The sequence below is a fragment of the Erigeron canadensis genome, chromosome 6 (genome assembly GCF_010389155.1).
Source record: "Erigeron canadensis isolate Cc75 chromosome 6, C_canadensis_v1, whole genome shotgun sequence".
Taxonomy (NCBI): Eukaryota; Viridiplantae; Streptophyta; class Magnoliopsida; order Asterales; family Asteraceae; genus Erigeron; species Erigeron canadensis.
Genome location: NC_057766.1, coordinates 9,349,781 through 9,368,733, shown reverse-complemented (window position 1 = coordinate 9,368,733; position 18,953 = coordinate 9,349,781). Strand labels below are relative to the sequence as shown.

Here is an 18,953-nt window from a genome sequence, read left to right as displayed (position 1 = left end):
CATATACTAGAATGAAGACCCGTGCGATGCACGGCTTGAATTGTTTCTTTGTCAAACGTTATAGGAACCAATGTGTACAACGCTTTTAGATTTCAACTTACAAACACACATATAAAACATAAATGAACAATACTATTAAATCAAAATTTGAAAGAAACTTTTGATCCAATCATCTGACAATGCTTCAACCAACACATTGTAACTTCTTTTGCTATGAAAGAAACTTTTGCTGTGAAAGAACAAATAAACATCTTTAGAGAAAGTAGTACACTTTTACAAATAAAAGTAAAAACCATGATTTGAATGTATCTACTCCGCAAAAATCACTTTAATGGATAAATAATTAAGAAAAACCTATAAATAAGTTAGAAGGTTATCAAGAATCTTTGTCATGACTTTCCAATTCCGACTACCCATAGCTCCTATTAATCTAATATAAGGCATACAATAAAAATAAGAAATGAATGAATTGTAGGGATCCTAACGTCAGCAAAAGTTGCAGTCACAATAGTTGGTGTGACAACAGGCAAAATTAGCATTGTAGGGGCCGATAAAGGCTGGAGTTGTGGTGAGAGAAGTACTCAGAGGAAACATGGATGGAATAGCAGTGACAAAAGCTTGTTGCTGCAATCTACGATGATAAAACTTAAAGTATTTAGGTTAGTTTACTATCATTTACTAAATATGAGTTTGAATTATACATTATGAATTTATGATGAGCATGAATACTCTTTATACTTAAAAAGATTGTATACATCCAAATTGAAAAATTTACTATTCAATTTAAAGACACACATAAAAGCAAACTGAGTTGTGAGTTGTTATCAGGGTGGCTCTGGTATTGATGGCTCAGGCCTCATGCCCTTTAGTTGTTCTAGCAGTGGCTCTAGATAAGATTGATGAATTCAGAAGTATGAAGGATCAAACTTTTAAGCAATGCTCTTTTTGCAAACTTATCAAGTGAAGCACATGAACAGTCTTTACATTTGGAAGCATTGCAGAGTCAAACCTCTCCAAGAAGACTTATTTTGACCTCTTCAATGATATAACAAAAAGAAATGTGAAACTACTAAAAAAGAACATTTTGATGTATGATGAGAGTAACTTGCCTGCAAAACTATGTGAATGAAATATGACCACGATAACCGGCTAGGAAATCAAAGCTGCGGTAGCTTCATCGTTGATGTCAGCTTGAATTCTAAACCTGGTTAGCTAGGGGTTTACGGAAAATATATAAGACTCCAAACAACATTGAAATAAAGTTATAGTCTATAGTCTATACAATGTGCACTATGTGCCTAGAGCCAAATAAAATGAACACTTATATATTGAGAAACATAGAACATAGAGAGTGGAACCCCATGATATATATATATATATATATATATATATATATATACTATAGCCTTGGAACAAATGAGATCTAACCTGTATGATATTCTGTAAGTCGTATTTTTCTCTTATTTCATGGCACATTTTGCGTCTACTTTCACACAAACACCGTCATTCCTTAATTACTTTTGCATATTGTATTTTGTATCACGTACCTTGGTAATGGAAATGCAACACCTGTTTCACAGGCTTCGCACCAAAAGTTCCCATCTATTCGTGACATGACACTCCTAATGTGAGCTTTCCACTGGTGCATGTGAAGTCCAGACATCTGTAATATCCGTTAACCTGAATGCTACTGGCTCTAGAATATCATTAGCTCATGAAGTCTATTTCATGTTGCACTTAATTAACAATTTGATCAAGGCTAAAGTAGTAGGTACAATATTTGTTCACTTGTGTTCTCAGTGCAAGAGTTTGCCACTTGTATCCAGCTTTGTTTTAGTCATTGCTTAACTGGCATGAATGCATGATTGTGTCATCCGGATAGCCATCACTACAACTAATGAGGAGTATGAGAGTAAGTAAAGTACATTCCAAATACACACCTAATGAAACACAAAAGGGGGTATCTACTTCGATTCGTTATTTCTTCTAATAGTCCTTATAAACTACCCGTTCCACTATGTCACTTACTATAGTTGCCCATTTTACATCAATATATTATGTTTTACATTGATAAGTTTATATCTGTTTTCTGTTTGCCAAGAAAAACTCGAATCCTATTTATAAGCAACCTAACGGAGAGTGCATTACAACAATTACCAAATTCCCCAAGATATATTTTCAAACAAACAAAAAGCAGTCCATTAAAAGTTTAAAACATATAGTGACTAAATAATAAATGAATCAGAAGAGTTACTCCTCATTGTACCTAGATTGTGATGCCTAAGTTTAATATCTCGTTTAAGGCGATCACAAAATAATTCTAATCCCTTTCATTCTATGTATCTAAAACGATAGATGTCTGGGTCAATTTCAAATAAATTCACACCTGCAGTTGTGTAGAATTCAAAAAAAACATCCCATTTGCTTTATCCATATTGACTATTTCATGATAGTAAAAATAAGAAAGGAAAGATAACTTCAGATATAGATACCTCACTTATAAAACTCATAGTCAAATAGCCCTATAGAATAATGCATTAAAAAAGGCCCTGGTAAAAAATGATAGTTTTCTTTATTCGAACTAACCGTGATTTGTAGTTAATAGTTTCTTCCTTTCCTGCTATTTCACCTATAAAAAGGATTATGAAAGAATTGACCGGCATGGTAATTCAATCCTGCAGTTGTGTCAAACTCAAATAATCAGATCCCGTTTACCATATCCATATTGACTATTTCATGATAGTAAAAAAAGAAAAGAAAGAAAACTTGAGATATGGATACCTCACATTCAAAACTCATCCAAATAACCCTAAAGAAAAATACATTTAAATGGACCTTGGTAATAAGCAATAGTTTTCTTAATTCCAACTAACTGGGTTGCAGTTAATAGTCTGTTCCCTTCCTGTTGTTTTCACCTATAGAAAGGATTATAAAAGAGGTGGCTGATGATAATTGTTACCTATGGTCCCGGTAATATAATTTCAAAGTTTGCATCATAGAGAATGTGAAGTTACGATCAAGACTTTAGCCTAATGGTACAATCCAGTCCCTAAATCTTAAGAAATGCATACAATTATAAACGTTTAACTAAAAAATCTATCTTACGACTCATATATGGACACAAAAATTATGTCTGTATATTCTAAAGTTTTAGACTAAAAGTGTTCGGGTCACCCCAATCCAAACTAAGTCGATGTGCATCAAAAGTTATCTTCATGCCCCGAACTTGTGTTGAATTGTTACCCGAACTTTATCGACCAACCATTTTTCCACCTTTAATCGTTATTTTTCTATTAAGCTAGAAATATCTACATGAGGTAATCATATATATCATTGTTATCTTACATTGAATTCACTTAGCAAACCAGTGGAGCCTGATGGGCTGTATGAGTGCCTTCTTAGTTTGCTAAAGCCTTCATCTGGATCACCTGATGCAAGTAATAAGAATCCTTACTGCATAAAATGTTATTCATATTCCTCAAGTCCTTAAACCACCCTGGGTACTGCCCTTGCTTCATAGTTTACCTCAACAGGTAACACTACTATCTTTATTGGTATCCTTTAGAATGGCTAGGTTAGTGGTCATTAAGTGATCTGTAGCGACAAAAGTTATAATAATAAGCTTCGGAAAAAATGTTTTTCGTGTTAACACGACCCTACCTGACCCGTTTTGCGTACAACCAATAAATTGTCCATTTTGATCTTATCCCAACCAACCAACTCATCCACATATACAGACTCGAAAACATGCTTACCATTGTACATCCACCGGCACCTATGTTTTCTAATCCCGAAAGTTATTTGTTTACTTGGGAGAAAAAGCTTTTATTCCATTCAATTAAGGGACAACACTACTTCGCTTTACTAAATGAAACGTGTAAATAAGTGCTGGAATTCCTTTGGGGCTACATTAGACTATAGCCAAAATGAAATGGAAAAAAAAAGCTAAACTACACTTTTCATTCCTTATGAAGGGCCTCCTTCCTTTTTGAAGTTTAAAGATTATCATGCTATTTAAGCAATGAAAACATTTAAAAACAGGATTTACCATGAATACAAAGTGTTTCCCGAGCATAGTTGCAACTATTTGAACGGCTTTTTCCTCATTAAGAGCGAAAATCGCGGAGGTGCAACAACACAACAACAGGACTCAATCCCTGCATGACTATATATTCGTGTTTACAACTTTTTTTTGAACTGATGATTAAGCTGTATTTTGAAAAACAACAGGTATCTAAAAAACAAAATATTAAGACTACTCTATCAACCAATATATGTACCTGGTTTCATTGAAGGCCTCAGGTGTGTCAGCGACTAAAAAAAACAAAAAACAAACATTCTTACACACATTAATAGGCTATTAAACAAAATAGCTAAAACAGAAGTACCTTGAACTTGAGATTTAATCCTAGAAGAAAAACATTAAATAGAACACCCATTCAAAATATCTATTTAAAGCCAACAAATAAAAAATTCTTGAATCTACACTAATAAAATAATTCAGAAACCACATCAAATTTCAATTACAAAGGTTGTCAATTATTTAAAGAATGATGGAGAAAAAGCCGTACCCGTTCAAAACTTTTACATCAAAGAATATGACAAATATATAATACTAAAAATTCAAAAACTAAACAAAACAGAAGGCAAATAAAACTAACCATGTTACCCAGCTTTGATAACCATATTTGGACATAAAGTGGCATCACCCCTACTACAAATTGTGCAAGGACTACTTATATGTGAATATAGTAAAATATATATATATATATATATATATATATATATATATATATATAAGCATTCACAATATACAACGATTGACAATAGATAACTTTAAAACAAAATTGATAAAATAAGTAAAGGAAAAGAATACGTTCCTACTCTAATGAGTTAGTAATGAGTCAGAAATTAAACTCGAAAAAGGAGTATATTTAGTGAAAGATATGAATCATTAGAAACCTGCTTTTGTAGTATAATAAGCTTCGAGAATAACCCTTCAAGCGGTTGGATAATTGAGTTGTGTAAGATGTAAAATCCTTACCATTTTATAATGGTTGGCCGGAGGGATTGAGGCAGTGGGCTGTTGGTTGTGGGGGTGTGGTGAGGTGTTGAGTGTTTCATCATACATGAGACATGAACCGGCTTGAAGAAGATGAACTGAATTAGGATTTAGAAAGTCCAAAATCCCAAATAAACTTCTTTTGATTGAATACTAACTGCATGTCTGGTGGGAATATGAATGGTTGGGTTCTATAAATAAAGCCCATTATACATAATATTGCATTAACACACAAATATTTAAATTATCGGGTAAACAAAGCCAACTACGTCATTTATTTATTAACTAATATCAACCCAATATAAATGCAAAATACATAATGTAATACACAAAACCACAAATATACATAGATTATAGTTAATAATAGTAATTAACCCCATTTAGTACTCTAATTATTGAAGTGCTAAAGAACCAACTTTGCTTCTACTTTAGTATATATATATAGATAGATGTTTTACAAGTATACAATATAATATCATTATACAATAAGAAGGGTACATCGGTCCCATGACACTTAGCATGGGAAGATGTGAGAAGAATTAGGATAGTTGGGTGGCGATTCCATACTGATAACTCGTATTATATATACGATTTTACGTCATTTGATCATATGGTGACGATATATGTTTTTGTTATATTTGCTAGATGATGATTAGAGAGTTTTGTTGTCAGAGAGATTTGGAGTATAGAGAGTTTTATGTGAAAACTTATAATGTTCATTCTTCATGATTTGAGTCATTATTTATAGTGATAGGGATGACCCTGGTGACTCGATAGGGTGCCTCTTGGTGATTCGAAAGAGTGTTCCTTGGTGATTTGAAAGGGTGTTCTGTCATGACTCGAAAGGGTGCCTCTTAGTGATTTGAAAGGGTGTCCATTGATGATTTGAAAGGGTGTCCTTTCATAACTCGAAAGGGTGTCTCTTGGTGATTTGAAATAGTGTCATTAATTTATATAGATTTTATTTCCTCGACTACATTATCGTATGTATGTCTTCAAGCCCCCAAATTCAAATGCTTAAAAAATAAAATTTTTGAGTATGTGAATTTTTATTATTATTAGTTATATATATATATATATATATATAACTAGTCTTACTCAAAACTTCCAATAGAATTTTAATACATGACATATGCATTTTATCTTGTATCCTATGGTAATATAATGAATTCCTTATACTACACCTTTATTTTAGAAGTGGTTAATGTCGTTAGTGTTATGTTAAGTATTTATTCATTATATATATAACAATCCGGATTTAAACTACTACAGTACACTATGTTAAGTATTTATTCATTATATATATAACAATCCGGATTTAAACTACTACAGTACACTATGTTAAGTATTTATTCATTATATATATAACAATCCGGATTTAAACTACTACAGTACACGGCTTGGTCGGCTCTTAATTCACTTGGTCGGCGTGTACTCAACTTGGTTGGCTACATTAGACTTTCATCCAATAAAAGATTGTCTGCTCACTCTTTTAATAAAATTGTTTTTACCCCTCTCATGCTTCTCATTTCATTTCATTTCATCATACACCTATCACCAAAACTTGCAACCACAACCACCGCCATCAGGGGTGGTACTAAAGTGGGCAAGGGGGTCCAATGCCCCTCCAAATTTTAATTTTGTCATGTATTTTTAAATTTTTCATAAATTTTTAAAAAATTTCTATAGGTTTTTAACATTTTGACCCCTTTTAGATTTATTTTTCATAAGTTTTTTAAGTTTGCCTCCTTTGAAATTTTTTCCTGGTACCGCCTCTGTCCGCCATCAGCCTATCACTATTAATCTAAATCTATCTATTCTATATACTGAAAATTAATACAAATACATAAAATGTATAAATAAAAAAACAATAAAATAACTTTTCCATCTACAAAACAACTCGATTTTTGAGAAGACACTTTTTCATACACCTAAGAACTTGATTTTTGAACACTTTATGGGCGGAAGGAAATGGATTCATGAGGTAATTTTGAGGGAAGAAAGTAGGGGGGATTAATATGTTGGTGCTGACGGTGGCGGGCGGCTAGAGAATGTCGTTGTTCTTTGTCTCTTCTTCACTCATTAATCATTATATATGTAGATCTATATATCAATAGTTTCGACATCCCCACTTCTATTACTGGCCAAGCACCATCCCATATCATGCCGGTTCCAAGTGATGAGCAAAAGTAGATTATGTATAGATAGATGATTGTATAAGTGAATTATGAAATGTGTGTATTGCTTTATGAGTTTAATCATTAACAATGTAAGTTGGATTGATATAAAGAGAGAAGACACAATGATAGCATGTGCAAATGAACATCCAGCCATCCAGGTGTCTAAGAAATACAGTAAATAAACTGAAAAGTAAATACATGTTGTCAGATGTATATATTCACTCCACGTATATGCTAATATGCATATACACATATATTGAAATTAAAAAAATTCTTCTTTTGATTTAGTGGAATACAACCTATTATTATAATAATAATAATAATAATAATAATAATAATAATAATAATAATAATAATAATATTTATAATTATACAATTATTATAAGGGGATATAATATATACGTATAAAATATTTCTTATAAGTATAATTGTATAAATACATTAAAAAAAACTTGTTTACGGACATATATAACTATCTTTTTTTAACGCAAAAGTCTAATTAACTTCTGATTTTTTTATACTGTAATAATAATACCCTTTTCTATTTTATTCTTAGGCTTTAATTTTATTAGTTTTGCATATAGGAAAGCAAGATTTGAAAGATGAAGCTAACAAAACGAGTTTATCACACTTAATATTTAAAACAATCCGTGCAACGCACGGAGTTCTTAACTAGTTTCCATGATTTCAGTTACAAGGACCATATATACTAGCCTTGTGGAAACATCCTGAGCAACCAATATGGTGAATCATAATTTTGTGGTCGTTTTTAACTTGTCACGTGGACACTGTAAATGCCATGTTACAAAGCTAGTTATAGAGCAATCATTATTTTTACTCCCTTTAGATAAATATATATTACTTGTTTTTCATTTTTATTTTAACATGTACTACTCAATGGATTCTCACCGAGAGCAAAGTCGGGTAATTCTTTACCTTATTGTGTCTCTTTTTAAAAGTTTACTTTAGTACTTTCATTGAGCATGTAAGACTAGGAGGAGTAGCCCATTAAAGGAATGCCCATTAAGGGAATGCCCTTCCTCCATCCAAATCTTGACACATGGTACTCTCCAATCATTTGGGGCATTCCCCCCTTCCCTTGGGGTGGAGGAATGCCCTTTGAGGCATTTTTTTTTTATTTAAAACTAAATTACATAAAACATACTACATTTTATTTAAAAAAACATCACACTAAAAAACATTACATAAAAAAAATATATAAAACTAATGAGAGTCGTCATCGTCGGTGCTAACATAATCTCGAAGATCGACGAAGGGATCGGCTGGAGGCTCGAAGTGGTGTGTTCGCCCAAAGATGGTCAACCAAATCTGCCGTTAGCATGTTGTGGGTTTCTCAGTTTTTGACGGTATGCAGATTTTGGATCCGAACTTCCATTGGAGTTTGGTGACTCCAATAACCGGGATTTAGGCTCGGTTCTTGAGCGTTGTAGTCTTGGCACACAGCTTTGCTTTCGTCTTCCAGAATCATATTATGTAATATGATACAAGCATAACAAACATCTTGAATGGATTTTTTGTCCCAATATAGCGCCGGATGTTTTAGAACCTTCCATCGTTTTTTAAGCACACCGAAAGCCCGCTAAATACCCATTAGTGCCGACTCTTGTTTTTTCTTAAAAAGCCTTCTTTTTTCATCAATCGGGTCGGAAAACGTCTTCACAAATGTAGCATATTCAGGATAGATGTCGTCGCCCAAATAGTAGCCCTTCTCGTAATGGTTTCCATTTGCAGAAAACGAAACTGCAAATACAAATAAAACATACAAAAATTGACTCAATAATAAATTAATATTTACAATTACACATTAATAATTAAACTTTTATCATTAAACTTTTACCACTAGGTGCCAAGTCGTTAATAATTTCCTCAAGAATCGGTGATGCTTCAAACACATTGATATCATTGTGCGAACCTTGTTGTCCAAAATAAGCATTCCAAATCCATAGATCGTTGGATGCTACAGCCTGCAGTATCAATGACGGTCTACCCACATGACCGCTTGTGTAAGTACCTCGCCAAGCCGTCAGACACATCTCCCATGGTCAATGCATACAATCAATACTACCAATCATATCGGGAAAACCAAGAAGTTATTCATGGACATAGTACATACGATGCAGATGGGTCGGAGTTGGTCTCTGTAGGTATGTTGGCCCATGAATTTCCCGTATACCTTTGAATATATATATATATATAAAAGTATAAATACTCTGTAAAAAATATATATATAGTATAAATATATACACTGTAAAAAATATTACCGATACAAAATTTTAGACACGCTTCCCTTGAAGTTCGCTCAGGCATCTGCAAATACTCGTCAAGGAAATCACTATTCATGCTGTATGCCAATTGGCGAATTGCAGATGTACATTTCTGTACGCCGGCGAACCCTCTTCTCCCAGCCCGGTCATATCTCGTCTGAAAATATGGGTACCTAGCCTCCAAATCACCAACTATCCGCATAAATAAAGGTTTTGTCATACGAAACTTTTTTCTGAAAAGTCTCGCGTTGTATCGCGGTTGATCATCAAAGTAGTCATGCATCAAACGCGCTTGTGCTTCAATACGATTACGGTCAACTGGTACCCTTTGGTGAATGATTGGGGCAGGTTGGTCAGCAAGCCGCCTTTGAACTAGTTGGGCAACTCGAAGAATGACATTATGGACACGATCTTCGTAATCGTCGTGACCGTTAGAAGATCCAGATGAATCACCGAAATCCATATATTGGTTTATAAGAGAATATGTGTATGTAATTTTTTGAAAGAAAAGTTGAAGATACATAGATAGATATTTATTTAATTATGTAAATATGTGTATGTGTGTATATATATATAGCAGTTCCAGCACCGATGACTTTTAAACCCTCCATAACATCTTTAAATTCATTTCAGTCTATCAATTGGAAGCAGAATTTTTATTCTTGAAAGCGACTTAAGTGGCTCTGAGGGGCACGAACGGTATAACAATAAGTACTGATTCGACTAGCTCGAACGTGGGGAACGAATGCTTGAATGTGAGCAAATAGCTGACTCTTGCAAGTTTGTGGCCAGCGATCACCCTCTAAGCTATACCCTTGATAACTATATATATATATATATATAAAGTGAAATGTAGAAAGAAAAAAAAACAATTTTTTTTGCTTTATTCCAAGCTCCAACGGCCATATGGCCACAAGAAGACAAGCAATTCCGACGCGTTAGAAAAGGAAAGGGGCATGATTTTTCTAGGCGTGGAACGCCCCCCGGGGCCGAAGTGAGGCGTTCCGGGGGCGTTCCACACGAAAATTAAGAGTGAGAACGAGCTACTCCCTTCAGTCTAATATGTTTTATTTATTTCTTTTTTATGCAGACTAACACTCATCTTGTGAAAGGACCCTTTACTCCTTCGCAAGTCGTCCCTGAAGTTCCTGTTCACACTAATGGGACCTCCGCAACCGGGGGTCACTACTTTGTTCCTTCTGCAGCCGTTAAGTGCGAGTCTTTAAACCATAACCTTGGTTCTGGTCAAATCTCATGGATGGAACAACGTTATCATGACTTAATCAAGGTTAATCAAAAACTCATGGCTCGTCTTGAGGAGGTGATATAGCAGAGAAACCAGTTGGAGTATTACAATAATGATCTCAAAGCACTCACGGCTTCACGAGGGGATGACATCAGTGTGTGCATCCTAGAGAACCAACGCCTAGCTTTTGAAAAGGAAAGCTTCATGGCGCAAGTTTACACTATGGATGCAGAAATCGTGTACCTCCGCCAACTCATTGGCGAGGGTCGTGTCTAAAGTAAACTTTTAAAAAGGGACAAATATATATATACCATTACTAGTAAACTAGCATCACATATACTATCAATTCTTGGCTCGACCTGTGAGATCTAAAATAACTTGTCCCCTTCTTTTTCTTATTCTAGTTTTCCTCTTCTTTTTTTGGGTGCAGATCTACTATAAGCAATTCGATCATTAGTCATTACTCCTCACAACCTTAAATCGAACTTTTAGATACTAGAAGTGAACCCATTTACCGGCCAACCTGACAAACCATACATTTATCAAGTCACACAAGTCCAGTCCGCCTTGGCAGGTTGTGACTTTTAGGTTGATTGATGATAAAATTTATCCAAAACCATTAGACACCATTTGTGCGATGTTTATTATAATAGAAAAGTGTCGCATATTTTGAAACTAAAAATCACCATTGCAATTCTAAAGTATTAGAGTGAAGAAAGTTTTAACCCAACCACAAAGGAATATATATGAAGTTTAAGTAATTTAAATTTATTTGAACAAATTTTATAAGAGAGTATAGAATATAGATTATGTCTGTTTAGACATATTAATCTTAGCTGCAAAATTCAAAAATAAATTAAAAAAATTTATAAGTACACAAATGGCACACCCCTATAAAACTGCACAAACCCTGTATAAAAACAAGATTTTTATGTGAATTTAGATGAACATGTGTTAATTAAAAGGAGGCAATTTAGTTGCACCTGAAAACAAAGAAAACTAGGAAGACCATCAGTAGGAGGGGGTAAAATAGATGCACAAGGTAAGAATCATATAAACTAGCGATGTGCAAGAGAAAGAGCGTACGTTTAGCTCTGTTCGTTTAGCTCGATGGTTGAAAATTGTTTGTTACCATCATTACAACACCAATATGAACACATTAAGCCGATGTTTATAAAGGTTAAAATGTATTTCAAAAAAACATGGACGAATACTGGACTCAAAGGATTATTAATCTTACAACAACCGCAACACTAATCCGACTAAGCAGCACAACTGAATTGGTCTCCTAGTGAAGTAGCACTTGAGGAAGATGGTTCTGTGTACCACTGCTGCTCTGTACGTGTGATGAAGGTAGCTTCTGCATTTACAAAATGAAGAGTCAATTTTTGGTTAGCCAAACACCTAAAGTACCCTTTAGCGCCAATTATTTCTAAGATGAGAATGAGCAAATGTGTAATTATGGTATAAAATTTAACAAGACACTAAACGTGAGGAGTCTCTTTAGCTGTTCATAGCGACTCTGTTGATATAGAACTATATTAAGATCTTGTTGGCATCTCCATAGCAGTTGGTACCAACACAATGCAAAACAGAGACACGGTAGGGAAGAAAGAAGGATATTTAAACACATTTAAAAACCTTCACGTACGCCCAGATAGAGAACCGGTTACAGTGATGCAAGGCTTATTTTTTAAGACGGATAGTAGGTCATCACCAATTACAGTAAACAAGAATGACATTTAAGGGCATTAAATGAATGTCCAAATAAGAACTGCATAGATAATTATAGATACATAGATAATAGGCTAATAGCTAAATTGAAAATAAACCCACAACACTCTGCAAGTTAAATCCTACATTCAAAGCTGGAAGGGGAAGTAAATTGGACTTACCGGATAAAAAAACATCCTTATAATCTTCTTCATCGTATATAAACTGCGGGGGATCCGGAGAACCAACCCCCACTATGGTGCTTCCACTGCAAAATCAACATGATGAATGGATGTTATGCTTAATTTTATCTACCAAATTGGCTAATATGTTTAACAATTACAATTTAACACCACACATAAACATGCAGGCAGTTATCAAAATTTCTGCATTTGACACAGCCGGTTATCATCTAATTAGAACATGAATTATGAATAGTTCCTCCACACAGAAATAATTACCCAAATGAAAAATCCAAAACTGTTCGAGCACAAGGCTTCTCATGGGAGCATAATCAGGTAAGTTTCATATTATCCTTTTGGTAACCAGGCTTCTTGTAATCAGTTTTATAAAATACTAATAATTTCAGATTATCCCAAAAAACTGATTTTTAATCAGTAATCAGTTTCGAAAACGCAAATACAAACACCCTTAAAGTTAGCACCTTCCAGACATAAAAACAGCATCATATTTTCCACGACCTGCGGCCAGTATACGTTGTTTTAGTCTTTTCAGAGATGGAAGCACTTCAAATGCAGGCGGTTCTGCAGTGAGATACATGTTAAATGATATTAATCTTGTAACAAAGAAATCGAGCTTGATTCATATGAAATACACAGAAATTTTAGAATGACTTCATACCCAAATCGTTTACACAAACATCTTGTGATATTCCATTCTTTGATATCTTCTCCAGCAAGGTTAAAGGATCAACACTACTGGATACATCCAACCGGAAACGCTGGCATGCAAATTTCATCTTAGAATGATGATCACAATATCTACTTTTTGAATATCACGGCCAAAATTTTAAAGGTGGAACCTTTAATCCATTCATACATGAAATGGGTCGATTTGGGCCATTTAAATCTAAAATCAGAAGAAAAAAAAACCTAAAAAGGAGGACACGTTAGATGGATCAAACAGGTTGAAAATCACGCAATGTCTATAGTTAATGCACAAACTCATAAATCATTTTATTTGACAATGTATGTTACTATTGGAAGAATATGGTCTTTGTAAGCATAGTTGCATATTATTTATCAAATAAAGAAATAAAAAATAGACAGAATTATATTTAAAGGTTTACCCAACCCGACCTCATCCATTTTCACCCGTACTGAAATTTATCCATTTTAACCCAAACCTGTTTGACTTGTTACCCAATGAAGTGCCCATCTTGCCACCTCTATTATAAGAGTAGAATTACCTTGTAAACTTCAGCTGTGGAGCATGCCTCTGGAGGCTTAATCAGGACCATTGGCAAGTCGAAAGGCACAGGTGTGGGTATATCTTGAACAATCTGACATAAGAAATGTAACTTTCAGGTTATAATCTTCATCTGGTTTAAGTTAAAAGAAAACAATAAAGCCAAATAATAGAGAAGTCAAAAAGGACCATTTCAAAGTTTCTAGTAACAAATATTATAAAGTTGGCAAATGAATGACAAAAAAAAAAAGTTCCTTCAACACTTTTGGAATGTGCAAACTCACTATCTCATTTGTTTACTTTCGATGTAACTTAATGTTGTCTAACGAACAATACAGTTACACAAAGTAATACATATATGTGTGATTCCAAAACTTATATGCGTAATCCATGGAGCATATACATTAAATGTAAATGGATTTGATTTTCCCTATTCGTGTTACCAGTGGAGGGATACTTAATTTTTACTCAAATGTACGCAACCTAACCGAGGTTATCTTGTGAATTACTGTTTCTGAACCTTTCCCTGGTCATCTCCAAGATTGTACCTAGTGGGATTCGAAACTGAGACCTCTTGTTGAACTCACAGAGTGATTATAATTTCAATTTTGGGCAAAAAACTCCTCAACTATAAGTTTGTACTAAACATCTCATACTACCAACAAATAATTTACTTAAAATTAGCACCCCCTGTCCCTTCTGGCCCAAAATAAGTGCCCACTAAAAGAAGAGTACACGCGTTTTAGAATGTGCAATTAGAACAAATTTAATAGTTTTAAGTACACGGATTTAGGAATGCATTTTTATTAGAAAGTGTAGTAGGGTGAACATATATCATCGGATGGGGGATAAAATACACATCTCATTTTATGAAAGTAGGAAATTGATAATATGGTTCCATAAACTGATTCTCTGAGTCCATATGCTTGTATGAAGACATACCTCACCTCTCCCTGTGCAATAAGCAGCCCCATTGGAAAAGAAAAATGGGACGTCTGAGCCAATCTCACCAGACCATTCTTGAAGTTCCTTTTCAGTGGCCAGGCAACCACTGAACTGGTTTGCTGCCCAAAGAGCGGTTGCAGCATTACTACTTCCACCACCAAGCCCGGCCCCAGTTGGAACTCTTTTATCAACATGGACCTGCCCCAAAAGTTTATTAAAGAGTGAATAATATAGATGGCAATTCAAATTACTCATCAATGCATCAATATGAGTCAAACAGGCCAAAAGTAACATTATATTCCAAAAACAGATTATTAAATTAATATTATATCATTGTTAATCATTTTTCACAGTAGTTACTTATAGAAAAGTTAAACTTTGGAGTTTGGACCAAAGGTGTTTTGTTCAACTTTAGAAAATGTTGTATGTTTTGACCCGTTTCCCAACCCACTTATTTTGCCATGTAGAGTGAGCAATCATAAAGTTATCACTTAAAAAATTAAACGTTGATGTTTTTGGTATGTTACACTCGTATTACACTAACGAAAATAGATAGATGTGATTTTTGCAAAACCAAAACTGGTTGGCATTAAATGACATCAGTTTTATTGTTATAAACAGTAGTTGATCCAGACCAAAAAAAAAATGTATGCAGGTGCATTCACTAAAACGGTTGCAGTTTTTTTTAGTGTAAAGATAATATTGTAAAGTGGTGCATATTCGGGTTTAAAAACCTGGGCTGCTGTTGGTTATAGTTATCGATATCATCTTACCCAAAAGAATTTGTCACTTCCAGTCTTCTTCCGATATAGATTCAATGCCTTTATTATCTAAATACACAAAAGATTTGATAACACGTAAGTACCTCTATAATAGAAGCACAAAAGAATCAAGAAAAGTTGCTTGTTTACCAAGTTTCTGTCGTCGAGTGGAATTCCAGGCACATTAGTTGACAGACGATCTGTAGATTTTGATGGTGACAAGGAGAACTTTATCTTATCTCCTAAGCTGATTACCTGGAGTTAGAAAAATTTTTAGTTTTCAACATAAAAAGGTTTAAGCAAACCTTTGAAATAGAGAAGAAATACCATAAACTATCGCTACTGATTATCCACTTCATATATTAATACACAGAACATAAAAGCTCAAATGCATAATACTTAAACCATAAACATCATTATTGTAGAACTTACATGAAATAGAGATGCCAAGTCATGAAACCCATCCGGCCTCTTATCAGTAATCCTTAGAAAAACATTTATCTGCATTAGTAAAAAGATGTCAACCCCACCTCAACAGGTAGATAAAACATCGATTTTATGATTCGGAAGGTAATTTCAATCCAAAGAATTCATGAGAACATCAACCACCTATGGTAAGTCATAACTTTTTACAAAATATTCCTTTTAAAAAATTGTGTATAAGTTTCTTATTGAGTTAATGTTGAACTCTTATAAGACTTAGACTCATTTTATCATCACTTTTGAAGTAATCAAACAAAAAGAATTTTATGAAAGAGCAACATAATAAGCATAATTCATTTTCAATATCATTTTCATCAATAAACACATGAAAAAGAGGGTTGTAAATCTCAGGTCGAGTAATTACTCGTCACAAAGTCAGTGACCAAGACGAGTTGAGAAAAAATCAGCCAGCAAAATCACTTTGGTCAAAACTTGGACTTAACTCGGTCAAAAATCAGATTGAAAACCTTGAACAATTGTGTAAATGGTGCTAAACATATTTCTAAGGCCCTACAAACAATTATATGGTCCTATGAACATGTCAAACTTCGAAATTAAGATAAACATTTCAAATGGACTACTATGATGAAAATAAAAGTAAATAAGTAATCAAAGAATTAAATCATCTTACCTTACAAGGAGAAAACAAAGAGAGTCTTGACAATCCAGCATTCATATCCACTTCATCAGCCAATTTATTCAGCTTTTCATCAAGATTATACACTAACTAAAAATACCCATTTGTCAAGAGCAAAATATATTAAAAGGGTATTAAAAAAAATTTAAAATTTTAACAAACTACTGAAAAAAAAAAAAGAATTTTTTTGATTTTTTTTTTTCTTACCTCAACTTGTTTCTTGCCATCAGAAGTTGCTTTGACTACATGGGTCCTCAATTTTCTAACAGACAAGAATCCTTTTGGCTTATAAGATGAAAATGATTGTTTAAAACTTCTAGTTTCAAGGGAATTAGTGTTGCAGAAGAGATGAGAAGCAGCCATTGTTGCCATGGGAAGAAAAAGATGATTGTTGTTTGGTGATTTATTTAAACAAGTCAAGAATGGGCCTTTTGTAATGAGAACAATAAAAGAAGTCAAAAATGGGAGTTACACATGTTGAAGTTATTTATAGGACTGCCTTTTGATTGATTAGGTGAATGAGTTGGGATGACAAAACAGAATCCAAATGTGGGATTAAGTATTCGATTCTTGAGCGTATTTGTTTTGACCTTTTTGTTGTTTGATTAATTTACACAAACATACCTTGATAAATCTTGTGATTGTAATTTGTACCGGTATATGTTAGTAGGTGATACCCGTACATTGTACTGGGCTTTTTTATTTTCTTATAAATCATCGTAAATAATATGCAGATAAAAGAATTTTATAGCTTTAATGAATAGTCATATAAGATGTTCATATAGATTCAAACTAGATTATTAACCCGTATAATACACGGGTAAACATATATAATTAATGACACAGATTTAGATAAAATAATTAAAAATAATAATGTTATCATTATTTTAAAAATTATTGTATCCACTATATACAAATGTTTAGTCTTATTTATTAACATATCTTAACATATAAATGGTATAAAACAAAATGCATACAAGAAATATTTATTATGTGATATCATAAATGTTCCATATAAAATCACGATTTTAGTTATAATGCTTTTAACTTTTAATTTGTAACAAAACTAAATTTATATCTTAAACTTGTTTAGTTACATAAACTTATACTTTTTGTAATAAAAATTGTTATAAACTTAAATTTATACACTTATCAATTTAAAACCCAATATATTGAAATTAAATAATGTCTTGTGTAAATTATAAAACAAAAAGACTTTTAGCAGAATATCAATCTTAAAAATAATAATAATAAATATTAAAAAAACTAAAAACTAATCATCATAGTATCACATATCACTATGTATTTCTCAACCAATATTAACGATTTTTTATGACATAATATATGCATCCCAATATATTGTGTGATTATCATGTTAGTTTTAAAAGTTGTAAACTTTCAGATGCGGTAAGAAGATCGAACTTGTGACTATGGCTTTTACTATCTCTTCTTTGGAGGAGCTGATAAATAAAATGTTATATTTGACATTCATGTTAATGAAAATTGTAAACCTAAACGAATACATTAATCAATTTAAAATACAAGATATATTTGAAATTAAATAATGTCTTGTTTAAATTATAAAACAAAATGGTTTTTAGCATAATATCAATCTAAAAAAAAGGCATCATAGTATCACATATCACTATGTATTTCTCAACCAATATTAATGATTTTTAATTTTTTATGACATAATATAACCCATCCCAATATATTGCGTGAGTATCATGCCAAATTTACAAATTGTAAACTATCACATGCGGTAAGAAGTTTCAAACTTGTGACCATGACTTTTACTAACTCTTCTTTGGAGGAGTTGGTAAAAAAAATTTAAATTTAAATTCATGTTGATATAAATTGTAAACTAAATTCATACACTTATCAATCTAAAACCCAAGATATATTTAAAATTAAATAACTAAGAAGAAAATCCGTATTTTTAACAAAAATAAATACAAATAGTAAATTGAAATAAAACTTAACATATAACAAACCATAAATAAAAAGTAATATACGATTGTTTAAACTAACACGAAAAAATGATGTAAAAACTAACCAATTAAGAATGAAAAAAAGGAAATATACCTAAAAATGCAAGTTTAAACCATTTAAACTTTGAAAATATAACAACGCAAAAAAACCAAAATAAAGTTAATAATCAATTAAAACCAATATAATTTGTTATAAATTTAAAAATATAACAATAATAAATT

General features: G+C 32.8%; 2 protein-coding genes across 2 annotated transcripts; both read right to left on the bottom strand.

The window, feature by feature from the left end:
- Window positions 1–8,842: 8,842 nt before the first annotated feature.
- Window positions 8,843–9,990, bottom strand: LOC122604276. Its single transcript, XM_043777163.1, has 2 exons — window positions 9,525–9,990; window positions 8,843–9,003 (listed from the first exon to the last, which is right to left on the bottom strand). The coding sequence occupies exons 1-2, from the start codon at window positions 9,988–9,990 to the stop codon at window positions 8,843–8,845; spliced, it is 627 nt and encodes a 208-aa protein (XP_043633098.1).
- Window positions 9,991–11,840: 1,850 nt separating this feature from the next.
- Window positions 11,841–17,196, bottom strand: LOC122603074 (4-diphosphocytidyl-2-C-methyl-D-erythritol kinase, chloroplastic/chromoplastic). The gene is made up of 11 exons (XM_043775686.1): window positions 16,948–17,196; window positions 16,735–16,830; window positions 16,053–16,121; window positions 15,771–15,875; window positions 15,633–15,689; window positions 14,857–15,057; window positions 13,916–14,008; window positions 13,348–13,447; window positions 13,151–13,250; window positions 12,669–12,754; window positions 11,841–12,133 (listed from the first exon to the last, which is right to left on the bottom strand). The coding sequence occupies exons 1-11, from the start codon at window positions 17,110–17,112 to the stop codon at window positions 12,036–12,038; spliced, it is 1,170 nt and encodes a 389-aa protein (XP_043631621.1). The 5' UTR covers window positions 17,113–17,196; the 3' UTR covers window positions 11,841–12,035.
- Between the last annotated feature and the right edge of the window lie 1,757 nt (window positions 17,197–18,953).